Below are 26,791 nucleotides of genomic sequence, written 5' to 3'. Positions count from 1 at the left end.
ACGTATCCATTTCTTTTTTGAACCCAGTTATGCTTTTGGCCTTCACAACCTCCCCTGGTAATGAGTTCCACAGGTTGGCTGGGCATTGTGTGAAAAAGTACTTCCCTTTGTTTTAAACCTGCTGCCTGTTAATTTCTTTGGGTGACCCCTAGTTCTTGTTATGTGAAGGGGTATAAAACACATCCTTATTCACTTTCTCCACACCAATCACGATTTTATAGACCTCTATCATTTCCGCCCTTAGTCATCTCTTCCAAGCTGCACAGTCCCAGACTTTTCAATCTCTCTTCATGCTTTGTGTGTATATAAAAAGATCTTCTACACTTTCCACAGTATGCATCGGATGAAGTGAGCTGTAGCTCACCAAAGCTTATGCTCAAATAAATTGGTTAGTCTCTAAGGTGCCACAAGTTCTCCTTTTCTTTTTGCGAATACAGACTAACACAGCTGTTACTCTGAAACCTCTCTTCATATGGAAGCTGTTCCATACCCCTAATCATTGTTGTTGTTCTTCCTGAAAGCTTCTTGGGGCAGGAACTGTCTTACTAGACATGTACAGCACCCAGAACAATAGGGCCCTGATCTTGGGGCCTCCTAATGCTACTGTACTATAATAACTTCCTCAATATTTGGAGATGCTCAGATTGAGGATTTGGGTTCAGATCCAGCTTGCTAAGCCTCACTGTTGCTGGGGCTGGCTGGAACAGGATGCGTCGTATCTGTACTCTGTACATACCAAGACAAACAAATGATCATTTTTTCACATGGTGTATGCCAACGCTCACTTCCTTCTGAACCCTCTCATTGGTAAAAGAAACCCCAGTAGGACAATGAGAGGGAAAATACAAATGAAATATCATTACAGTCTCACCATAGTTGGAAAAGTCTTTGCATATAAACTTGTCAGATTAGAAAAACCCACAGACCCATGCAATAATGACTGCATGTACTTGGGGTGCATTGATAACTCTATCTTAGGATGTACATAGATAAAAATAGGGTAGAGGAAGCTACAGAGACATAAAGCTGCCTCTGTTTTTGTCAGTGGGCTAAACTCCAACTTTGCTTCTAGCATGAGAACGTACAAGCCCTGTTGCTACTGAAAACTAATAGACTCACAGACTTTAAGGCCAGATGGGACCACCTTGGTCATCTAGTCTGACCTCCTGCACACTACAGGCCACAGAACCTCACCCACACACTCCTGTAATAGAACCATAACTTCTGCCTGAGTTACTGGAGTCCTCAACTTAAAGACTTCATGTTACAGAGAATTCACCATGTACACTACTTTAAACCTGCAAGTGACTCATGTCCCATGCTGCAGAGGAAGGCGAAACCCCTTGCTCTCTGTCAATCTGACCCGGGGAAAAATTCTTTCCTGACCCCAAATATGGTGATCAGTTAGACCCTCGGCACTTCAACAAGACCCGATAGCCAGACACCTGGGAAAGAACTCTCTGTAGTAACTCAGAGCCCTCCCCATCTAGTATCCCATCACTGACCATTGGGGATATTTGCTACTAACAGTCACACATCAGCTACATGCCACCATAGGCAGTCCCATCATACCATCCCCTCCATAAACTTATCGAGTTCAGTCTTCAAGCCAGTTAGGTTTTTTTGCCCCCACTGTTCCCTTTGGGAGGCTGTTCCAGAACTTCGCTCCTCTGATGGTTAGAAACCTTTGGTCTAATTCCAAGCCTAAACTCCTTTAGGTCAAGTGGAAACCGAAGTTTCTATCTCTGCTATCAATGACCACTACAGCTGAGAATATGCAGCAGTTGGTGTCATTACGATAACATTTCTTCCCAGAGGCAGGCAGGATCCCCAATGCCATAATAATCGCCCAGCAAACTGTTCTTCAAGAGAATGGACTCATTTACATATTAAATGTAAAAATAACCCTGCCTGGCAAGCTTGCTTTCAAAGATTAAAAAAAAGTCTAACTTCCTCAGGCTTGTTCATTGAGGGAGAATATAGTTATTTGATCTGCAGAAAGCTGGGGAAACAGGGGAAGGAGCTCTTTCAGACAGATAGCGCAGCTGAGATGCTGAGCACTTGTGGCCATTAGCGCCTACAGTACGTGTAATCTGGCATGGCAGAGATGGCCAACACAGTCCACAAGCAAAAGTCTTCCACACAGAGAAAGAGCTTTTCTCCCAGGCCTGATGTTGGAGTCAAACAATTTTCACCCTTCTTAAAAAAAAAGGGGGGGGGCAGGGAGGGAGCGAGGTAGAATTACCCTTCTATCCATGTGGCAGCCATTTTTATTGCCTGTGCAGCCAGCATATCTTCGTTCGTGCCTTTATTGCACCTACCCGCTGAAGTTTTTAAAAAAAAGGACTCTGGATTCTGGCTTTGGAGCCACGGCACAGGCTTTGCTGCCTGTTTCTCTCCAATGTTTTGCAGGCCATATTCCCCTCCCCAACTCTTCTGGTTTGCATTCACCCTTGATCCCTACACGGAGACTGAAGCCATCCCGTTCTGCAATAGCCCTACAGCTCAGATTTGAAGGTGGGGCTAGTCAGAAAAGACTGGGGCAGGGAAGGACCGACCCCCTCTCCCCCCCAAAAAAATCTGTGAAGCGACATTTCTGTTTTTCCGTAGAAAGTAAGTTTTTTCAGCCACTTTCCAGAAAGCAAATTTGGTGATCCAGGGCCTTAACTGTCCCAATGGCAGCAATTACTGTTCTCACCACCATCATCCCCCTGGTTGTGAGGCTGCTGCCCTGCCTCTAAGCAATGATTGTTTGGGGATAAACGGGATGCACCCGCTGCCCCTCCTGCAAATGCTGCTAATTGCACATCCACAATGAGAGTTAAACAAAGCCAAGCGCCACCCACAGTCCTAGAACCTTCTCCTAGAAACCCTCTGGCAAGTATTTCCTAGGGGAATTGAAGTCCATCTTTAGGGCTTTGCCCATGTTCAGCGTACGTGGGGGAAATCAATATTGTTCCATCACTGAATACACCTCACCGGATGCATCCCCACTGGCACAGAGAGGTGCAAATAGCTATGGGAGCAGGAGGTGACCTTCCACTCCCATTCCACCACTGCAGCCTGCCTTCAAGGCTCCCATCCTAGAAGGGTAGTTTAAGTTCCTCTAGATGCTCCTCAGCAGCCTCACCAGGAGAGGCTGCAGCTGATGTGCTGAATTTGCCATGCCCCTTATCTGGCCTGCCCCGAGATGGAGGCTGGTGCAGTGACTTTACTGCCTACATTAGTGTATTTCAGTGTCTGTGGTGAATCATGTGCGTGCTCTGTGGTGAGATTGTTCAATAGGTGGCGAGGCTCACTGTGCAAACGGTGCAGAGATTCTAACCCCTTTTTGAAAAACCCCCAGTGCCACGCTACAGTTTGATAGCTGCCTGCGGGCGGCCAGTTCAGTAACAGTTTTCAAAAACAAACTTGTGCTGAAAACTTCCCAGGCAATTCAGGGCACATGAACTCTTCCTGCAAGATCCTTCTGCAGCTCTAAACACCCCGGGTCACGCTGTGCCTTTCAGTTTGTCAGGCGCTTTAGACATGTTTGCTTTATTTACTCCCTGTTTAAAACAGTTTCTGCTGAGCTCTAGCTGCCTTCGGGCCCAGCCTCAAGCACAAACAAAGCAAAGCAGACATTTGTGCCTTGCTCTTTTGGAAGCACCGGATCCCATGCTCATTGTTTAACCCATAGGCTGGCTTTACCTCCCTCTTGGGAAACAGTACCAGAGAGAGAGGAAATGTCTGGCCTGATTCCCCTCCACTCCTCCTCCCTCTTTCTGCCGCTTGGGTCTCACAAATTACAAAGTTTAGGGTTAGGGTTAATATAATGAAAATAGTAACAGCAGCAGGCATTGAGGGCCTGAACAAATGACTTAGTGGGCTTTGGATCAGGCCCTTATAGAAGGCCTTTCCTCCAGTGAGCTTACCACAATTTATGATGTTTACATACTGGGATTGTTACACTCATCACTGACATGCAGCCACCTCTGGGGTTTAACACAGCAACTATTTAACAGTGCAGTGCAACACTGCTCAACATACGGCTCAGGGCAAAGTGAATACTGTATCCAGCTGAAACTGTTGGGAGACTGTATGGAGGCAAAATATAATTACCCACAACATTAGAATCTAGCTAATGCCCCTGCTCAGGGTGTTTAAGGATCATAAGCGGCAGGGCCTCAGCTTTACTAAGGGGGCCAAACAGAAATTCCAATAGCCAAGCCAAGCAAGAACTGACTGTGTGGCAACACTACCACTGAGCTTAATGGCTGGTCAGCAGGTCTAGTATCTGGAAAGTTTGGAAGAGCTGCTGTTTGGAATTTCTCACTGAAGTGAAAGGCTATGTAGAAAGCTAGAAAAGCCTTACCCTATGATGTATCCAAGGACCACAAGCTGGATCAGCCGGAAGATGAGTCCCACTTTCTTGTTGTTTACCAGCACCATCCGGGGGGTGTCATATTCAAAGAAGAAGGAAGCAGCTTTCTCCCTGAGCTTGAGCCCCATGGCTGATACAGCGGGACTAATGCTCTTCTATGCAAATGCCTAATCCCAAACCAAACACAGGCTTTGTCCCTTCTGACTGTAGTGGGTGGAGCTCCTCGATACAAGAGGTCAAGTCTTCTGTTTGCACAAAAATCTACCAGGGTTTCCCTCTGCACATCTGGTTCCTTCTCAGCGAGGGGATGGAAGCTTGCACTTCCTATATGCTCACCTCTGCGTGCACAGTACACTCACTGTCTCCTTAGATGGTCTGGGGGTGGGGATGTGTGGGTACGTAACAGAAGCATACAGCCCAGGCTATCCGGCAGCACAGGAACTGCAGCACAACACTGGCAGGATGGGTTAACACTTACAAAGCATTTGGACAATGCAGAGTGCAATGTAAGGTGCTAAGAGTTACTATTCGGATTGCTCTGACTGGGGCAGACCTTCTGGCAGGAACAGCACATTGCCATATATAATTTCTAAGGAAGGTGAAATCATCCGAGGGTAACAGAAATTGCCTGTTTGTTAGCAAAAAATGGAAGTTGTGCAATCAAGATATGTGGTCTAGGTCAGTTTGTAGATTGCTGTGGTTTACTGAAAGTGCATGGGACCCTTTCCTATTGTACGCTGCTCCCCCAAGCAACTGTATACTGGGAAATAATGTTTTTTCCTGTGGGTGGTTTTTTTTTGTGGTCTTCATGATTACAGCAGTTGGTGCAGCTTTCTGGTAATTCACTTGCCCTCCAGAGCCCAATAAGTCACTCTCCTCTATAGTTCTGTTCTTTCTTGGCATTAGTTTTGCACTGGGAGGTCAAAGGGGGAGTCACGAACTCAAAGCAACAGCCTAAGGGAAGGAATTCGGATCTGAATGTTTGGTGGGGTTTGCATCCAAGGGTTTCTCTTGGGCCATTATAGAGATAAGGGCCAGCCACAAAGTTTGGATTAGCACTTTCCCAAAGTTTGGGTGTGGGGCCGATCAGATTTGGGATTTAGGTTTGGGCCTATCTCTAGCAAATATGGTCATTTCAGTAAGATTATAAAGGGATTGGCTATGTCCAGGAATAGGACTAGCAACAGCTAGAGAGCTTCATAAATGTTAATTAACTGCCTCACAATACACATGGGATGTGGGTAGCTTCCTCATATTATAGATGGGCAGGGACCGTCTTTTTGTCCTGTGTTTGTACATCACCTAGCACAATGGGGGTGCTAGGCCATGACTGGAATACCTAAGTGCTATGGTAATACAACCAATTAATAATAATACTGTAAATGGAGAAACAGACGCTGAAAGACCATGGCATTTGCCAAGGATACAGAGGGAGAGAATCCATTAAAGACCGACTAAAAACGTAAGAGCACTTGGTTCCCAGACCTGGGATCAGATGAATATCTTGCCTAGTTTATTGACAGCCATTTCCAAAAACCCTAGCTACTAGAAATAGATGTAATCTAACCTCTCACTCCTCCAGCCTAATGCAAACACTCCTGAACTTTGGGAGAGGTTAGATCCATAGCTAAACTGTATGACTCAGGTGTGTCTCTAAAGAGATGGATTTGGAAGGTACAAGAATAGCAGATAAGACTGTGTAAACTAGGGAAGGTACACTTAAGAAATCCCCACGAGTTTCTGATTTGATTCCACTCCACCTGGATTCACAGCACTTTTCACTACTAATTTCTGGTTCAGATACATAAAGCAGAACCCAGGTAAAATTGTCATAGTTCACATCAGAAGTTTGCATAACGGGGAATTTCACTTGTTTTCAACTCAAATCCCATAAAATCAGCGAGTTTAGCTCAGTAGTGGGAAAACTTTAGTGAACCATTGTGCAAACTTCAACTATGTTTCAAGCCTGTAAATTTAACCCAAATCCAGACAAAGATTTTAGGTTTCATTGAGAGCATTTGGAACAATTCTGATAGTAATCCTCATGCTTCAGGGCACATTCTGGGGGTCAGGAAACTTTCCTGGTACTCAGATATTAACAGGGCCAGATTCTTGCATCAGTTGCATAATGGGGCATCTGGGGATTCTCTCTGTTTGGGAATCCTTGGGTGGTGTAAACCTGGTGTAGCCAGATCTATGGTGCCTGGTCCTGACTCCCTTAGGACAGAAGCTGTTCTGGGGTTGTACCAGGGAGAAAAAGGGACATAGCCAAGTCTTCACTCTGGCTCTTCTTGCCTGGTGGAGGCACATTGGGACTGTGGGGAGAATTCCAGGTGGAACAAGATAGAGCAGCATCTCTGTGATGCTGCTGTATCTTGTTCTGAGAGACAAACTGCCCTGCAGCTGCCCTCCAGGGTCAGGGCTGGAGAGCGGAAAGGTGGTGGAAAGCCCCTTGCGGTCATGCTGAGTAGAGCTGGGGTGCTCTTGAGGATCTGGCCCATAATAACAACTAGCGTTCATGTGAGAGTTTTACTGGTATCAATGCACTTTAGAAAGATAATGCTCACCCATAAAGCAGCGAGGAATCAATAGCAAGCTGGACAGGGGTGAAGGGACTTGCCCAAGGTGGCGCAGGATAGGACTATCCTCTTGCCATGTGGTCTATGTAATGAATCTCAGGAGGAAGGGAGCAAAGAGCTACAGCCACAGTGCCCCAGCAGCCTGGGGAAAGCTTCTCAATGTGACATTTATTGCAGGTCAGTGAGTGCCAATAAATGGGCCTGGGCCTGTTAGCTTCAGATTGAGACTTGGATCAGGACGTGAGGGAGGGCTGAAAGTAGAGTTTTGGCTGAGACTCCTGTCTAGTGCAAAAGCTGTAGGTACAATGTAGAAATCCCACTGCAGGAGACCCAGCGAGGTTACCTTGCAACTTTTCAAATGGCTTCCAGTATGGCAGCCTTGAAAGTGCGATTCTACCATGACACGTGTATGTAGGGGGAGGGGGGAGACACAACTTCAAGAGGTTCCATAATTATTGCCTCAAAGATTTCTGCATTACAAGTGCTTAGTTAACAAGAGTTTCCCCCAACCCCCAACAGCCAGATCTGCAAATTCAGCCTGGCCTGTGAGAGTCAAGCTGGGCTCTTCCTGATGTATGCAACATCCCCAGTAACCAAGGAGTTATTCACAACAATTGTGTTGAATGATAGAAGAACCAGGATAGACCCCAACTCCCCCCTTCTCTGGCTATTGTGGCTATACCAGGCTAAGGAGAGTAAAACATGATTTTTAAAATACACGTGTACTGTGAGAAGTTAGGGCTCTGAATACATGCAGGGAGCAGACCTGTTGAGACATGGCAATATTTTCACCTAGTCACTTTTCACTTTCTACTGAGTTCAGCCTGGCAACACTTCGACATACAAGGTCAATAATTTGAAGGCTTGACAAACAAGAAAAGAGCTGAACAAATTGATTATAACAAGATCCTTTCACAAGACTACAAGGAGCCACTTGCTGCATTTAAAATAGACTGTGTGAAAACACAGATGAACTTACAAAGTAACCTTTTGGGCATACCACGCAGCTTAGAAATCTAAATCAGATGGTACCACTTTGCTTACTTCTAAGTGACATAATGTAATCCAGGCTCCTAAGCCCTAGAGGATGTGGAAAAACCATCAGATGGGAAGCCAAAAGCAAACATAAATTGCTGATGATAACCATTTAAGAGTGAAGCCCGATATTGCTACTGAGAAGAACAGACCTTATAAGCTTAGACATCTGTTGGGGGTGGGAAATAAATCATAACCTACTGTACAAAAGGTGGCCTTTTAGGGAAGGCTGCACACCCTTGCCAGAGAAATGGGAATAAGGAAAATAGGACATCTAAATTTAACAGCAAGCTCTCTTGTAAAAGAGGAACTTGTAACCCTCTCCAGGACTTCGATTCAATAGAATGGCTAATCTTTCAGCAATACTAAGGGGAGACCATATTCATCTCCAATTTTAAAATTTCTTCAGGGAGCTGTTGGATTGGCTGCCCTGAGTGCCTAAATCCTCTAGTCAGGGGGTCCAACAGTGACTTGTGATTTTTATTTTTGGGTGCCAAACTTGAGACGACTTAACGGGGCCTGATTTTCAAAAAGGGTTGAGCACCTGCTCTCTTGGAATTGGGCTTCATTAAGGCCAGGGAGACGGAAACCCAAAAAGCTTATGAAAGCTTAAGCCTAAACTCTTCCCCCTCATCCCAGGATGTATCTTCAGCCTTGCTATAGGCCTTGTGCTCATTCAGTCCCCAGAGAGGCTTTGACCCACCCTCTTGTGCATCACATGTACCTTTGCTCCCTAGTCAAGTCCCAAATAAACCTACTCCAGACTGGCTTGAGAGAGTCCCAACCCCACCCCATCCTCACTCAACCCCATTCCACCCTCGCTTAACCCGATGCAGCCATTAAAGCAGGTACCCTACTGTCTTAATTACTTTATTACCAGTAACCAACTAGCCTTGAAAGTATATTGCTAAGCTACCTGGCACCAAAACAGCAGAGCAAGTACAGCTGGATAATGCACTATGGTGTTTATCTTGGGCAGGGAGAATAAACTCTGCCCCTAGATCTTTAGCACAGATGTTTGTGGTAGTTTGTATCCCTTCCTAAACTGCAACATTTACAACACTTCCCTCATTAAAGCTTTGGTTCCCTGTTCATAAAACGCATGAGCTTACGATAGAGATCATCTCATCTACCATATGGTGGTGGTATAAAAATGCTTAGTTTAAATTGTCATGTTTGCCAGTACTATGCTAAGCTGCTGCTGCCTTGCAGGTAAAATAATTAATGGACCTCATAGGCCAGATCCTCAGCTGCCGTAAACCATCATAGCTCCATTGCAGCTCATAACTGGGAGAAGGTGCCTTAGCTGAAGTCACTGCGGCTCTGCTGATCTACACCAGCCAGAGCTCTGATTCTGTGTGGCAGCTTTAATCCTAAACGTAGGCTTTGCTTAATATATATTAACTTTATAAACTTTGATATGAACACAAATGTTTTTATGAAATATCTAAACTAACATTTCAGTACAAACAGGATTTTAAAAATTAATCTATGCAGCATATGCTGCTGAAACAGTGTGTAAGGCCTGGTCTATACTCCGTTTTCATCCCGGGATAACTGTTGGTCAGGGGGTGATTTTTTTTTTTTTACACCTACTGAGTTATGCGGGTATAAGTCCTAGTGTGGATGCAATTATTCTGCTGCAAAGGTGCCTTATACCAGTATAGTTTATTCCCCTTCCTGAATGGAAATAAGCTATACCATTATCAGCATCTTTATAACTATGTCAATACTAAGGGGAGGTTTACACTTTAAATATACAGATATAAAATGGCAGAATTTTCCAGTGTAGCCTAGTCCTAAAAACCAAAAAGTGAAACCAACTACAAGCAAAAGAGGCATGAAGTTGAAAACAGCAGCAATAGTGATGTAATAGCATGTAAAGATTGAATACACTCAGGTGGTATTAGCAACACAGGGTAGGGAATGAGTCCTTTTGAAACACTATCTTTAACTGGCCTGGAGTGCCAGCACAAAATGCCCTTGCAGCGTGCAGTTCCTTTGATCATCTTTGCCCTACCTCTGCGTGGGGCTAGCCTTCAGTAGTGACTCTTTATAGCATGTGAACTGGAGGTTTCAAACCTGAAGTCAGTGGGCCTACTTGCATGCTTAAGAGCTTTTCTGGATCAGAGCCAGAGGGCTCAGCCCATAGGAGGATCAAGCCCCATGCTGCTGAACATTACTTGTCATTGTCTACCAGTCAGGTGTGCTCAATATCATCACAGCTTCTCACACTCCTATTTAGTCACACTAAGATTTCAGAAGAACAGAGGAGTCCTGTGGACTTTCACACTCACAGTGGTGGTCTGGGAGATCAGAGAGGATATCAGAAATGCTGCACTGTACCACCACACTTTGGAAACCAAACCCAAAAACCCTTAACACACACTTCAAACTCACACAGCTTAATATTGCTATATACTGTTGTTGGCTTCTTCTAATGGCAACCTACAGATTTTTAAAGCAAACAACACTGATAACCAGAAGCCCTAAGTATATTTACATTTTAAAGACAGAAGAGACTGAAACCTCTCATGCAGGGGTTGGCTCCCTCTTATGGAAAAGTAACTTGTGGTTAGTGCAAAATAAGATGTGTTTGCATTTAAACTTGTATTTGTTTGATCACAAATAAGGGCAGGATCCTGCAAACACTGCGAGATGGGTGCTTGTCAGGCCATAAAAGTTATTACCTCTATTAATGACTCATGATAATAAGTACTGAAAGCCTGATCCTATTTACACTGAAGTCAGTGACAAAATTCACATTCCTTTCAATGGTGCAGAACTAGGAATGTAATCAGTGTTTGCTGGATTGAGCCATGTCATACATATAAAGGGAAGGGTAAACACCTTTAAAATCCCTCCTGGACAGAGGAAAAACCCTTTTACCTGTAAAGGGTTAAGAAGCTAGGATAACCTCGCTGGCACCTGACCACAATGACCAATGAGGAGACAAGATACTTTCAAAGCTGGAGGGGGGAGAAACAAAGGGTCTGGGTCTGTCTGTGTGATGCTTTTGCCAGGGACAGAACAGGAATGGGGAATTTAGAATTTAGTAAGTAATCTAGCTAGATATGCGTTAGATTATGTGTGTTAGATTATAATTTCTTTAAATGGCTGAGAAAATAAGCTGTGCTGAATGGAATGGATATTCCTGTCTTTGTGTCTTTTTGTAACGTAAGGTTTTGCCTAGAGGGATTCTCTATGTTTTGAATCTAATTACCCTGTGTCAAGGTTCCTCCCCCACTCTGAATGCTAAGGTACAGATGTAGGGACCTGCATGAAAACCTCCTAAGCTTATCTTTACCAGCTTAGGTCAAAAACTTCCCCAAGGTACAAAATATTCCACCCTTTGTCCTTGGATTGGCCGCTACCACCACCAAACAAATACTGGTTACTGGGGAAGAGTTGTTTGGAAACGTCCTTCCTCCCAAAATACTTCCCAAAACCTTGCACCCCACTTCCTGGACAAGGTTTGGTATAAAGCCTCACCAATTTGCCTAGGTGACTACAGACCCAGACCCTTGGATCTTAAGAACAATGAACAATCCTCCCAACACTTGCACCCCCCCCCTTTCCTGGGAAATGTTGGATAAAAAGCCTCACCAATTTGCATAGGTGACCACAGACCCAAACCGTTGGATCTGAGAACAATGAAAAAGCATTCAGTTTTCCTACCAGAAGACTTTTAATAGAAATAGGAGTAAATAGAAGTAAAGAAATCCCCTCTGTAAAATCAGGATGGTAGATACCTTACAGGGTAATTCGATTCAAAACATAGAGAATCCCTCTAGGCAAAACCTTAAGTTACAAAAAAGATACACAGACAGAAATAGTTATTCTATTCAGCACAATTCTTTTCTCAGCCATTTAAAGAAATCATAATCTAACACATACCTAGCTAGATTACTTACTAAAAGTTCTAAGACTCCATTCCTGGTCTATCCCCGGCAAAAGCAGCATATAGACAGACAGAGACTCTTTGTTTCTCTCCCTCCTCCCAGCTTTTGAAAGTATCTGGTCTCCTCATTGGTCATTTTGGTCAGGTGCCAGTGAGGTTACCTTTAGCTTCTTAACCCTTTACAGGTGAGAGGATTTTTCCTCTGTCCAGGAGGGATTTTAAAGGGGTTTACCCTTCCCTTTATATTTATGACACCCTGTAAGGTATTTACCATTCTGATTTTACAGAGGTGATTCTTTTTTACTTTTTCTTCTATTAAAATTCTTCTTTTAAGAAACTGAATGCTTTTTCATTGTTCTTAAGATCCAAGGGTTTGGGTCTGTGGTCACCTATGCAAATTGGTGAGGATTTTTATCAAACCTTCCCCAGGAAGGGGGGTGCAAGGTTTTGGTGAGGATTTTGGGGGGAAAAGACGTTTCCAAACGGGCTCTTTCCTAATAAAAAAAAAACGGTTAGATGTTTGGTGGTGGCGGCAGCAAAAGTCCAAGGGCAAAAGGTAAAATAGTTTGTACCTTGGGGAATTTTTAACCTAAGCTGGTAAAAGTAAGCTTAGGAGGTTTTCATGCAGGTCCCCACATCTGTACCCTAGAGTTCAGAGGGGGGAAGGAACCTTGACAAGCCAATATTACTGAAAAGCTTGAGATCGACAAAGACAAGAGAGGAACTCTGAAGTCATCACAAAAGGGAGGAGCAGGTTATGGCTGGAAGCTTTCCCCCTGTGTACTGGCAGATGCTGCACTTACGATGTGTGATATCAGGGTTGTTTGTTTGTTTTTGAAAGATTAGTCACCAATTGTTCTGGAGGAATGAAAGGGCCAAACAGCAGTTTAAGCCAATCGAAGGGCAAATCTTCACTGCTGAGTTAACTCACCTAATGGGCATCACACAAGAAACTGTCCGGGTTATCACTGAAAGGATGACAATAGCCTTAGGGTCTGACTACATTGCAGTGAAAGTCCAGGGTTCAAACACAGGTTCAAGCCTAGTCCCCCTTCCACCTACACACAAGTCGTGCCAACCCAGGGCTCAGATCCAGGGTCCCAGGCTCCCATGGGGGTGCAGGGTCCAGCCTGAGTCAAGCCGGGACCCCAGAGTTCAAGCCCTATTACTTTGCAGTGTCACTGTGCTCATGCTCTGGAAGTCCGCCAAAAGTATCCCAAAAATCTCACAGGCTGACTTTCTTTGTTCTCTGGATAGTCAAGTTTGGTGGACACTCAGGTTTTCCCAAACAGCACCACGAACAAAGGGCTAGAGCAGCCACATTTTTGGAGGGCACTGGGAAGTCTGGGATCTGGATGGTTGGACTCAGATCCACATAAGGCAACGCAGATGCTGGAGCCCCAGTGGGGGCCCCAGGTTCAACAGTTCCTAACCTGGGGTTACAAATGAGGGTAGCCACTCAAGCCCTAAGTTAACAAACCCAGGGTCTGCTAACTCAAGTTCTCCTCATCTTGGGCTTACATTGTAGCGTAGACAGACCCATAGAGCATTGCACAGGGACTAGAGCAGGGGAGGAAGAGTTAATTCCTGGTTGCTATTCAACATCTTCCCTGCTGATTCATTAGGTGAATTGAACTGCTCTCTCTCTCTTTTTCCATCTGTAAAATATAGACAATGTATTTTTAAAAATAGTAGCTGTCTCTTGTGGCTGTGGAGATGACCTTCAAAATAAACTGAATGGCAGTGGTGCTTAAGTCTGTAGGGTCTATGTATCTTGTCTAGGAATAAGAGCCTAGATAAACCTACTGAAAGGTGGGTGCACAACTGGTTGGAAAACCATATAGTTATCAATAGATCACAATCAAGCTGGAAAGGCATATAAAAGGGAAAGGGGTCCCTCAGGGAATCTGGGTCTGTTCAATACCTTCATAAAGGATTTGGATAATTGCACAGAAAGAACACTTACAAAATTTGTGGATAATACCAAGCTGGGGAGGGATTGCAAATGTTTTGCAGGACAGGATTAGAATTCAAAATGATCTGGATAAACTGGAGAAATGGTCTGAAATAAATAGGATGAAATTCAATAAGGAGAAATACAAAGTACTCCACTTAGGAAGGAATAACCAATTGCACAAGTACAACATGGGAAGTAATTGCCGAGGAAGGAGTAGGCTGTGGGGGTATAGTGGATCACAAACTAAATAAGAGTCAATAATGTAATATTGTTGCCAAAAAAAAGTGAACATTATTCTGGGATATATTAGCAGGAGTGTTGTAAAGCAAGATATAACAAGTGAGATAAGGCCTCAACTGGAGTATTGTGTCCAGTTCTGAGCATCACACTTTGGGAAAGATGTGACAAATTGGAGAAAATCCAGAAGACAGCAACAAAAATAATTAGAGGTCTAGAAAACATGGCCTATGAGGGAAGTTTGAAAAAACGGGGTTTGTTTAGTCTGGAGAAGAGAAGACTGAGAGGTGACCTAAGTCTTCTAGTACGTAAAAGGTTGTTATAAAAAGGAGGGTGATAAATTGTTCTCCTTAACCACTGAAGAGAGGACAAGAAATAATGGGCTTAAATTGCAGAAAGGGAAATCTTAAGTTAATTATTAGGAAAAGTTTCCTACTGTCAGGGTAGTTAAGCACTGGAACAAATTGCCTAGGGAGATTGTGGAATCTTTTTGACTGAAGGTTTTTAAGAACAGGTTAAACAAACACCTGTCAGGGATTGTCTAGATAATGCAGCAGAACTGGACTAGATGACATCTCAAGGTCCTTGCCAGTCCTACTTTTCTGTGAGTCAAGCTGGGATTTTCAATAGAACCAAAGGGAGTCTGTCACCCAACTCCCTTTAAGGTTCTGTCTCCCTTTGGTTCTATTGAAAATCCCAAGCTCAGATTGTAAGCCCTTTGAGTAAGGAACATTTCACTGTGTGTGTACAGCACCTAACACAACAGGACCCCGATTCCAATTGGGGCTTGGGTCAGGAATACACAATGGTGAGACAATAGGGGAAAAAATATTTGCAGATAAGTCTATGTAATGTCCTATGCAAAACAGCATGTTCAGTTTTATTTCCAATTTTAACTTGTCCTTTACCTCCCTAAGCTTCTTCCCTGTGGTTTCAACTTTATTCTGTGTATGTGCTTTCCTGCCCTAGAGTGTGCACTCTGACAAATAGTTCCGATGGCATTAACTAAACTATGTGGGGAAGAGGGGAAATAAATGGCATTGCATTCCTTAGCTGCCATGACAACACATCCAACCTTACAAATAACTGGGCAATGATTTATCCAACTCAAAAATAAACACTTAGGAATCCTGAAAATTTCACCCTACGGGAGTCAGATATCCAATTCCCATTAAAACTAATAGGAAATCAGCTTGGGCAGCTATGAAAAAAATCTCAGTCTTAGCATCCAGCAGGGAGGGCCAGCTGTAAATACACCCCGATGCTTCTTTCCCCCAAAGGGATGTCTTATGAATTGTGCAGAGAGAGGAAATTTACCCAAGATACAAACAGCATAAACCTTCATTGGAAAATTCGCTGGAGGCTGGATAAAGCACTAGGAGGATGTACTTATCACCAGCACAACCAACTACCCATGCAGCCTTAGGGCATTGTCCAAAGTAACACTTCTCTTGTATAGCAGCAGGGAACCAATCAGGCATATACAGCCCCAAGCTAAAACTTTACTTCATAAGGCCACTACATTTTTATTCAGGTCAGCCACTGGATAGGTGAGGAGAGTTAGGGGTGGGGCAGGGCAGCGCAGCGCAGGTGGTTTCACTTTGCTCAAACATCAGGTAGAAGCAGGATTTGAGATTTTGGTCTAAATTTAGGAAGATCATGAAGAGGATACCCAGGCAACTCCCCCTTCCTTCTTAGCCCTACCCCCTTCACTTTGCTATCCCCTTTTCTTCCCCAGCAAGTCCCCCCCTTGAGCCCCTGATTTAATCCCAGGCAGAAGCATCTCCCAGTGGCTGGCCTACAGAATGCATTGGGCAGGCCTGCTCATTGATTCTGGTGCAGTAGAGATTATAGAGACTCAGGATTATTCTGCAATGGATAATGAGGGAATGATGTGTCCTTTTCTGCAGCAATTGCAGGGCAGCTGTTCCAGCACTGGTCTGAACTTGTGCTCCATTTCCAAAAGAAAGTCTATATATTTTATTAGAGCATGATTCTTATTAGAAAGGTGCTGAGCATGTTCCTCTGGCCAGTGCCCAACCATGTTATAAACAGACTTTTATAAAACCTGCTTAGGCTCCATCTCCCAGGGTCCGCACGTTGCTAACAAGCATGGGCTCTCTAGAAAGGGAGGACAACACATGCTTGGGCCGGACCCTCAGTCGGTGTATAGGTCAGTGGAGTCTGATCTCAGTGGACCATTGATTTATACCAGGGATCTCAAACTCAAATCACCATGAGGACTAGTACATTGGCCTAAGGGCCCCATCACTGAAACCTTTTCATACAAGTATACAAAAGTATAGTAAAAAATGAAGAGTAATATAGTGTGCTATTAAAAGTCAACCTATTAACTTTTTTTGAACTGTAATGCGAAGAGGGATTTTAATAAAATGTAAACACTCAGTAATGTCTGAAGCTTGGCTGCTGGTGGAGTCGGTGCCTATGGCGGGCCGCGGGAAATAACTCCGTGGGCCGCATGCAGCCCGTGTGTTTGAGACCCCTGATTTATACTAAGCTGTGAACATAGCTCTTTAAAGTACAGCCCTCAATCATTTTACATTCCTAAATGGCAGTGAAAACACAAAGCATTTTGGTGACCACTACACATGTAGAACACTTTCAAAACACTGTGCCGAGGGTCAGGGAAGTACTTTGGATACATTAGGAAATAATTTTTGTATTGCCATATCCTCAAGTTTAATTTGCACTCTCTAAAACTTCTCCACAACCATGCATAACCACACATCTCTAATTCCCAGTTTCAACCAGTATTGGAAGCAGACGTGCCACCTGCAGCCAGGGATTGCAGTCATGTTATATTTCTGTCTTGGCTGCTCCCAGAACCTATAGGAAATTGTGATCTAGTGACATTAAGACCCCTTATTTTCTTTGTAACTCCTCAGTTATATAAACAGTATGCAGTGAAATCAATGATTCAACAGACTTTTGATCAGCCACCTCCTTTGCTGGGACATGCTGTTAATGTGCTCCACCCAAAATCCTCAATTTAAGAATCTCACCAAATTTTAAGGAACTGTTAACTTTTTAGGCCAACCAGGGTCTATTTCTAAATAGTGAGTCCACATTCCATGATCTTTTATGCCATAGATTAAGGGCTAAATAATGGCTGCAGGGGCTGTGTGTGGCTCTCACTAGTTTCTTTAGTTGCCTCAAAGTGAATAATGAATAAGCAAGAAAAGGGGGAAGAAAAGCAGAATCAGAGTCATCCAGTAAAATTGCTTTTATTTCTGTAATTTCATAAGTATAAAACAAATTGGCTCAATATTGTGCGAACAGGGTGGATCATACATATGTGACTACAATGACCCTTCTTAAGTCTTCACGATACACCTGGCTATTTACATCAGACAAAGTACACCATTTAGGAATCAGTAATTTAGTGGAAAAATATCTCTCATAATAAAATAGGAAACCTTGTTTCAATTCTACCCCCAAACAACTCTTTTTAAAAAGATGTAACAATTTATCTTTCACTACTAAGTGCAAACTCAACAAGGTTTCTAGATTTGGCTGCTCAGGCATTGTAGCAAAAGTGCTACATTCAGAGAGTCAAACCATGACACTAATGACACCTGTAAACAAGTCAGTGTTTTCTCTCTTCATGGTCTTGAGTACACTGACAAAACACAGCACAGACTCCACATAGCATGGGCATGAGTCTGCTATACAGATATCCCTAAGGTAGGGTACACCTACCTATTTAGGCTCTTGTATATACAGAGCACAGAGATCTATTCTAGACTCATTTCGTTTTCTATTCTTACATTACCAAAAGCTGAATGGCACCAAAAGGAGAGGATGCAAGGGACACTTGTATCTCCCCCATATTTGTCTTTTCACTAATTTTGTTCCTGCATACCCTAAACCTAGGATCATCCCAATCTATGCCCAACAGAAACCATTGTTACCAACCTCATGGGGTCTAGAGGTCTTTATTTGGCCGCATAAAACCACCTCCACTGCTCTTCTCTTGCTAAGCTGAATGAACAGGCTGACATGCAGTTCAGGGTAGCACTGGAGGGTTGGTAGGATAATCAAAAACTGGTGGGAGAAAGTGGCAGTGAAAATCTGAGTATTAAAAATACCTTGGAAATCAGTGGGTCGGGGATTGCTGAGATAGTAGATTGATGGTAGGAGGGGATAAGAGAAGATAAAACCTTTGAAAACATCTAGATTGTTATAAAAATACACATCACAGCATAGAAAAAACACAGGTTGCATGTATGCAACTCTTTAGAGAAACATTATGGGGGTGTGAAGTGTTTTTCATCCATGGCCAGGAACATGCTCAACCTAGAAAATGCCCTAATGAAAAAGAAAATGAAGCAGGGGTTGGAGAAAAAAAAAGGGAGGAGACTCCTAAGGATGATGGATAAATTGCCAAATGACTGCTGGAGGGTCCATAAAGATATTAAATCCCACTGCAGACCCTTTGTATGCATGGTAAGGCCTTTCAATCAATGCTCCATGCTTGGCTTCTTTTCTTTAATCAGGACCATGGTCAGCGCCCAAAGCAAACCACTTGGAGAATACACCTTAAAAGGTTTTCTCCATTGGATATTTGTTTGGCGTGTCTTACCTGGTCTGTGCCTACAGTGGTTCAGAATGTGAAGTATTAATCGTGAGATGGGATGATCCTGTGATTTTCTGCAGCAACACTAAGCTCTTCCACCCATTAATTTTTCAGTCAGGAATCTCATTCTTCTATTTAAGATGGTGGCTATTCCAAGATACGAAAAACAAATCTAGGACTTAATCTTCAAACATGTGTCTGTTAAAGTTTAATGGGACTGACTCATCAGTCTGACCCAAAGCTGATTGAAGTCAATGAAACAACACCCACTGACTACAATGGTTGTTAGATCAAGCTCCGTATGCATAAAGCTACACCCAAGTGTTGGCAGGACCAGGGCTTTAAATTCTAAGCAGCATAGTAAATGTGAAGTGTATAACAGGAACTGAAACTTGCCATCTCAGGATCCTTCTGTTGATCTGGCTTTTCATACCCCACCCATCTACTGTACTGTGCACCTAGATAGGGATGGAGCTTCCCAAAAGCTCCATTTACAAACCCCTTTTTTCCCAGCCCCACATTTGTTATTTGAATTAAGGGTCCCTTTAAAGTTACCCACCAAGTCTTCCCATAAAGGCCAAACCTCCAATTTCTCACTATTCCGACACCTTATGGTACCACCCTGGTCTTGGATTGGCCAAGTGTTAGAAACATGTAAATAGGACAGTGTCATCATGACAGTGCCAGATTCTTGTGAAAGGCACCATGCCAATCAATGTATGGAATCAGAATCAAGAACTTTGGCTGTATTTTGGCCAACAGAGGAATTAAGGAAGAAAACAAATTTCAGATGTGATACTAGTAATCCCCCCCCCCCCCAATGCAGCAACAGCAGTCTTTTCACATACATAATGCACCCTTCCCAGATGATGGATGTTCCATGGGAGAGTTCTTGTTAGGAGAGAGTTTATCCAGTCATCGGCCACAAGGATATTCAAGTCCTCAAACAGCATAATGTGGACTTCATAGCCATTGCCCAATGCTCACACTTGGCACTCTCCTAAGGGAGGAGAGCCTCTACTTTGCCTCCTACCTTTATTTTACAGGTGTGATCCAACATGGTGAATGGCCCCTGAGAAATTAATTTAAAGTGCTCGTGGACAACCACAAAGGCTACTTTTCTGGTGCTCAGGCTGTGATGCATGATGAATGATTTGCTCCTTGTGTTTAGGAGGATCTATTGTAATGGCCCAGGCTGGCTGGAAGTATTGTTGGAAAGAGACTAAACTATTATAAAGAATCTGAATACACCAGAAGGCAATGATTGTGATTCCTAGATCCTGGTTTCCAACAGAAGTGAGCCTAGACAGCTTTTCCCCATAGGCCTCCTTTTGCAACAAGCAATCAGGAAGAGAGAGGGAAAAAAAAGCCATTCCAGTGCACATCTCCATTCTATTGCACACAATCAAATGTTTCAGTAAGATGCAATTCAGACCTGATCCTAACCATATTGAAATCAATGGGATTAGGTCTTTAACCACCTTCAAGTTCGCAGAAAAACACTACAGCATGTTAAAGCAGCCAGCACACTGCTGGTGACACACAAATAATAAACAACTTCTATGCGATTTATCCTGACCCTTCACCAAAACACAAAGGAAAAATAAATTTGATCTAAGGATATTTTTCTACTTCATTAAAATATTTGAACTATAATCCCCCACAACCCCAAAATGTCTATCGGGAAACCAGTCTTAAAGCAGCCAATCAAGTGACAAGCAACAAAAGAAAAAATGAGACGTGGTTCTTCAATGAGGGATCATACTAGAAAATGGGGATACTTTAAAATAGGTCACCCTTAGTAGAGTGAATACATGTGGGAGGTGTCCCTAGTGCAGGTTCCACTGATTTGGCTTACAGTGAAAAGGGCAAACAGAATTTTAAGACCAAATCTGCTGCTACTGGGAAGAGTAAGCCTCTGGCATGGAACATGGCTGAGAGTTGTTGCACTCTATTTGCTGAATTTCATATCCTGTAATGTCACAATTTCAATCCATCATCAGGCACAGTGAACCACCATAGTGCGTTTTAGTTGTGCTGAGCATAAATTAAAACCAATCCAATAGAAAGTCATATTGCCCCTGCCTCTTCCTCACAATATTCAATCACAATGACTTAACATAATTGTCTCCACCTTCCTGGCTTCAGATGAGACAAAGCAAAATGACCAAAAGGAATTTAATAGAAGACTTAAAGGTTACTGACGTCATATCTTTGCCTGTCCCAAGCTTGCCCAAGACACAGGTTTTGTAAATATTTTAATCTCTCTTTGTTACAGAGTTTAAAATAGTATCAAAAGCTTTAGAAAACACACACATTTGGGTACCAAAAAAAAAAGTCAGATCTTCAGCTGGTGTAAATCAATGTAATTCCAGTAGAGCAACATAGATTCACAGGAGCTGCAGATCTGGCCAAGACTCCCTATAATCCAATATGGATCTCTGATGGATATGAACATGTACCAACAGGGACAACTTACAGACCAGACAGCTCTGGTTGCACTACACTCTATGGACACCCACCCACCCTCCCCCAAATAGTGTGGGCAGGATGTTGAGGATCAATTTCAACCCTGGAATAAGCAGAAACAGTTCTCCTGAAGTCAATGGAATTGCTCAGGTTACATGAGGGCTGAATTTGGCCCTTAAATCTTTGATTAAATTCCTACCGGTTATTTCCCAGGCTGTTCAGAAAGCCATGGAGCAATGGAGATCTTTGTAATAAAACAAGGTGGAATTCACCTCTGTACAGAAAGATGCATGGCCCACACACCACTTAAGTCCCGCTTAAACCCTCTTTAGAGAGCTTACGAGGTGTATGGGTCATCTGCTGACCCTCTGCTCAAGGGTAAGTTCCACCCACACTGAAAATTCTCTCTAAAAGGCAATCAGTCAGCCTGTGTAATCAGCTCAATTAAATCAGCTCTATAAAGTGACATATACAAAACACGTTGGGAAAAGGAAAATTCTAAAAGAACGCAAATAATGATTTTTCGGTGAACGATTTTCCTGTAATCACATAGTATCTATAAAGAGGTTTTTTTTTTACAAGCTCCATATTAAAATTCCTTGAATACATTCTATATTAAATACAGTAACAACATTTCATGCAAGGTTTTCTGTACAATTAAATCAGCTCAGTAGTATAACAAGTCTGTACATTCCCATTGGTCTGGGGGTGCGACCCATCTTTTTCAATGCTGGTGATGGAGAGAAAGGAAAGGATGGTGTTTGGCACATACTGTACCTACGGTTGCCAGCTTGTCAAAGTTCAGGCAGCTGGCCTGCACGGAAGAAAGACAAAAAGCACTGGGGGTTTTAAGAGACTTAAAAAATAACATAGAAACTGATCCAGATAGGAATGGAGCAAAATAATAGCAAAGCAGGCAAAGCAAAGCAACTTCACACACCCAGGTGAAGTTTAGAAGGAATGAAAAGTGTAGGCATCTTTTTCCTTTCATCATGAACTTTGGATCCTACCACATCTACTGCCCATTCCTGGTCAAATGTTCTATGTGAGTTTCAAAAATAACTTTAGATAGGTTGTAGAATAAAAGTCTTAAAGGCAGTTGTGCATTAGTTAATGTCAATTTCTGAGACACAACCTTTGCTCTCATGTGATCACCTCTCCTTTTTTCAACATCATATTGGGAGCACAGATTGTCTCCCAAAACTGACATTAACTAATGGACAACTGCCTTTTAAGTCTTTTATTCTACCTTCAATGTAATCATATTTTAAAAACTAGGTAATCTAGATTTACCTAGTCAGAAAATTTGACCAGGAATGAGCATTAGATGTGGTGGGATCCAGAGTTCTCCATTTCCGTATTTTGTTTTAAGCTGTTCAGGTGGAGATGCTTAGCAGAAGAAGGGAGCTAACAAAGTGTTATACAAAAGAGAGAGGACAAGAGGACTGGGTCATGCTTTGGTGTCAGATGAGCCTGAGAAGGTACAAGATTTTCACAAGAGGAAAAGAGAACAGAGAATAATATGATAAATAGAGGAAGTTTCAACTTCCACCACAAAAATTTTTGCAAGTAAATACATGTCCACAAGATCTACAACACTGGTAATTATACCAGGATACAGGTACACTGAAACCACCAAAGCGAGACATCTAGGCAATGTGGCTACCAGAGCACTAACATTGCCACCTAGGTATTATACTTTAGTGGATATCACTCTACTAAATTGGAAGTCAATTGGAATAAACCTGTTGCATCCCATGCACCTTTCTTTGCTTACCTCCCCAGCCCATACACACAGATAAGCTTTTCCTTGGTACTGAGATGCCGTCTGTTGTGCCACATCGCAGCTTTGGAATGCACCTCTGTCATCACTGCTCATGCACAGATACTGTGCACCACTGTGAAAGCATGACCTCCCACCTACCACATTTTTACAAAACAAAAGATGCCTTACTGAGCTCACAAATTGGGGCTGTTTTTTTTTTAAAAGGGTCTCAAACTTTTCAGGAGTGGACCCCTAAGGAGCTGTGTTACAATGACTCAATTACATATAGTTCCATCCCCAAACTATAATTTAGCTGTCCAGTAATTGCACCATTACGTACAGGGAAAAAAAGCTACGAAACATAAACAAAATCAGTATTTTTCTTCTTGACGATTCACCCGCATTAGTCTGATAGTCGGACACATGCATGTCCTGTTGGCTCCTAGTGATGGTCAAACATGCAAGACTTCAGTCCGAGTTACAGCTTAGGGTTTCTTTATTTAGAAAGTGAGTTTCCTTTATGTCATTCATTTCTTCCCCTCTTCTCCTACAAAAGAAAGGAAATTGGTTATGGTTAAAAAGCAAGCCAAGCACCAATTCTGTTATCGAGACAGACATTTCACTGAGTCATACAGCTGGGTAGAACCCTGTATAACATGATGGTTTATGAAAAGGCCAGTCTAGGGTGTGTCTATGCACACCTATCCAATCCAGCAAGTATGGAGTAGTAGAATCTGCTGCTTTTGCTCTTAATGCTTGGCTTCTCTTTTGAAATGGCTACCTCACAGTACATCAGGCGGGGACACGTGAACCCCAGTACAACCAACATGGAACAGTACTACTACATGGGAATTCTACAGTGCTTTTCAACTGGGGATTCCCAAGCACTTGATAAAAAATTAAATAATTTAGCCTTATAACATCACTGCGAGGTAGGTACTAACTTCATTTTACCAACTGGGAAATTGAGGCACAGAGCTTAAGTGACTTGCCCAAGGTCTCCCAGTAAGTCATGGCCAAGCAGGAAATAGAACACAGGCCTCCTAACCCCCAGTTGTGTGCTTGAGCCACAAGACCAGCCTTTTCCTCCAATTTCTTCACCCTGTCAATGGCAGAGCTAGATGCTTCCTGGGATGCATTAGGTGATTTATGGCTTAAAGGAAAGCTAGAGTATTTAGATACAGTGCCTTAGAGAGCTCCAATTATTTTTAAATGGGAATGGGTGTCCAAATTCCCTAGGCAGCTTTGAAAAAAATCTCATCTTAAATATATAGGTCCAGATTCTGCCACATTTTGATAGTGCAGTCGAGCAGTCGTAGTGACTTCCAGAAGCAAGGTACTATAAAACACAAGGGAGGGTGGCAGAATCTAGCCTATAGGCAATAAGAATTTGCACTGAAAAAAGTTAATTACAAATACTTGATGATATTTCAGTTTCTTTATTCACTGAGTGTGTCTGCTGCATCTCTCTCAGGTGGCTGTTTGAATGCTCCTGAGTCACAAGGACCCCATTTGATGACACAAAGTAGTATGGAATGATAGAGATCCAGCTTCACCCTTGGAAAATCAAGTTACTGTAAGGTAAGTTCCATTTTGAAGAGAGAGAACTTTTATTTTGCAAAATGTTTATTTTCAGTGCTTACTGATGGGAAAGTCATTTCTTTCAGGCCCACTTTAGACTGAATTGTTAAGATGGAAGTTTCTCATTAGACTAATTAGTCATATTTTATTTAAGACATTTTTAACTTGTTCACTTTTTTTTGCATTAGCTGGATTTTCGAGAACCTATGGGAGGAAGGTGCCCAAATCCCACTGGGATACAACTGGAGTTGGGCACTTAACTCCTTTGCACTCCTTTGAAATTTCCAGCCATAATGTCTAGAATACCTAAATTACACTGTCATTTGCCATCATTTCTAGTTCCCCTGGAAATTAAGTATGAGTACACCCACTTCCTCAGTTTACACCGTACAGCACATTTTCACCAGTGTGCAAAGGGAAGTTTTATCCACTGCACAGCCATACACATCAGACTTTCAGGCCAAATGAGCAATGCCTCCTAGAGTGATATGGAAAGTGCACAGTCAGCAGTCTGTGTATTTATATTGCATTCATAACTATCATCTGAGCACCCAAGTGATGCTTAGCAGTACAGTTGGGTAAAAAAAAACCCTGAGTTTCAATGGTCTTTGTAAAGTTCAGAGCTGACATGTCAGAGTTTGGTAACAAGAGTCAAGAAATACATTGAAGTTTAAAAAAAAAATGATAGTGTAACATTTTCAAAAGCACCTTCTTTACTTAGGAGTCCAAGTCCTAGGATGTAGGTGCCTAAACTCTTTAGATGCTTTTGAAAAGTTCATCCACAAGCTTTTAATAGAATCAACTTAGATGTGAAGGGTTGTCGTACCCTGCACTAAGCCTGGCATTTTCAAAGGAGCCCAAAAGAGTCATGTGCCAAACTCCACTGAATTTTAATGGGACTTGGGCATCTAACTGCATTATGCTGCTTTGAAAATCCCAGCCTAACATCTCTGAACATCAGGGAAGGACTTTCAGCTACAGTCAAAGAGCTACAGCAGAAACAGCCAGTTGAGAGACAAGGCCACTTCACCAGTTCCAATTTCATTCCTGCCTCACAATGCAGAAGCCTTTGATGTAGTCATTGCTTTGAACGCTTGTAAATTTTGGCCGAAGGATGCGTACTGGGCTCACACAAGATCATGGACACCTGCCTTTTCGGTGTGTTTTATTACCACTCTCCTAGCAACAGAAGACACTGCAGGAATTCAGATGTTTGGACACAGCACCCTCTCCCCCGCAAACCATATGGCAGCAAACAAAAAGCAATATAATCTGTGCCTCTGGAAATAAATGCCAAATAAGTACTCTGGGACCCTTGCTGGCAACGTTAGCTGAGACCGAGATGGAAAAGGGGTGTGGAAACTGAAATAACCTCTTGTGCCTTGAGCTGCTCCCTGTGGAACAGCTGAGGCACATTGTTGTGGAAGTTTGTGCTGCCCCTGTTCTGTGGATAAATACAGGACTTCAGTTTCTAAGGCTCTCAGTCTACTGTAGCCCCTTTCACGAGCACAGACTCCCTGAAATGGAACCACCCTAGACCTGTGTATCTGATCATATGAAGGAGGGGTAGTCAGTAGGCAGACTGCGGGCCAAATCTGGACCACCAGATGCTACTGAACGGACCCCAATACCTTTTTATTTACTTACTATTATCGTTGTTATTATTTTCCTCTGGAGTCTGGACCTTGACTATACCTTGACCAAGAAATTCAGACTTGATAAAAATATAATTGACTACCCCTGAAAAGTTCTTTTCTTCCTGCATTCCCCAAAGCACGTCAAGAGAGCCTTCAAAAATGCCAGTAGGGCATTAAGGTCTTATCTGGGGAAGTTGACATACTCCAAAGGTAGCAGCAATACTCTCCTTGGCAACACCTCTCAGCTCAGACAACCTCACTTATATCTGGAAACATGATACCTTTTCCTTTCCACATGACAGTTTGGCTAAGGTAACAAAAGAGAGAAATTAACGCACAAGGACACTCGATAGACTTGGAAACATAGCACCATCTTTCCTGCTGTTGTCAGACTCCATTAGACACAATAACTGTTTAGTCCACATTGTTAATGCATTGCTATGGAGATTCACATGTGCTTTTGAATCCCTTTTATGGTCCGTTATTGTCTCAATGTGAAGGTATTTTTGTGAGATATGGGGGGAGGGGAATTGTTCCTAAACATTGTGACTTATTTACGATCAGTAGAATTTATATCCACGCTGTTTAGCAAAACCTTTTCTTTATGTTGGGTTTAAGAACCTGTAGTCCCAATTCTGATCTCACACAGATGTAATTTCATTGACACAGT

General features: G+C 42.8%; 2 protein-coding genes and 1 long non-coding RNA gene across 6 annotated transcripts in view; 1 reads left to right on the top strand and 2 right to left on the bottom strand.

The window, feature by feature from the left end:
• The window catches only part of P2RX1 (purinergic receptor P2X 1), a 38,415-nt gene extending 33,756 nt beyond the window's left edge, over nucleotides 1–4,659 (bottom strand). The window contains exon 1 of the mRNA XM_073315811.2: nucleotides 4,355–4,659. Coding sequence (XP_073171912.1) covers nucleotides 4,355–4,491 — 137 coding nt within the window. The 5' untranslated portion in view covers nucleotides 4,492–4,659. The remainder of the gene's footprint in view (nucleotides 1–4,354) is intronic.
• LOC140899771 (uncharacterized) overlaps nucleotides 1–26,791 on the top strand; it is a 137,620-nt gene that overhangs the window by 47,882 nt on the left and 62,947 nt on the right. For both annotated transcript variants that reach the window (XR_012155443.2, XR_012155442.2), the window contains exon 3: nucleotides 24,378–24,484. This is a non-coding gene — a long non-coding RNA (uncharacterized LOC140899771). The remainder of the gene's footprint in view (nucleotides 1–24,377; nucleotides 24,485–26,791) is intronic.
• ATP2A3 (ATPase sarcoplasmic/endoplasmic reticulum Ca2+ transporting 3) overlaps nucleotides 17,302–26,791 on the bottom strand; it is a 158,914-nt gene continuing 149,424 nt past the window's right edge. For all 3 annotated transcript variants that reach the window (XM_073315802.2, XM_073315798.2, XM_073315800.2), the window contains one exon: nucleotides 17,302–23,450. In XM_073315802.2, coding sequence (XP_073171903.1) covers nucleotides 23,372–23,450 — 79 coding nt within the window. In that variant the 3' untranslated portion in view covers nucleotides 17,302–23,371. The remainder of the gene's footprint in view (nucleotides 23,451–26,791) is intronic.

Source organism: Lepidochelys kempii, chromosome 17, assembly GCF_965140285.1.
Source record: "Lepidochelys kempii isolate rLepKem1 chromosome 17, rLepKem1.hap1, whole genome shotgun sequence".
In the NCBI taxonomy this organism is placed as follows: domain Eukaryota; kingdom Metazoa; phylum Chordata; order Testudines; family Cheloniidae; genus Lepidochelys; species Lepidochelys kempii.
This window is presented reverse-complemented; position numbering and strand designations above follow the sequence as displayed.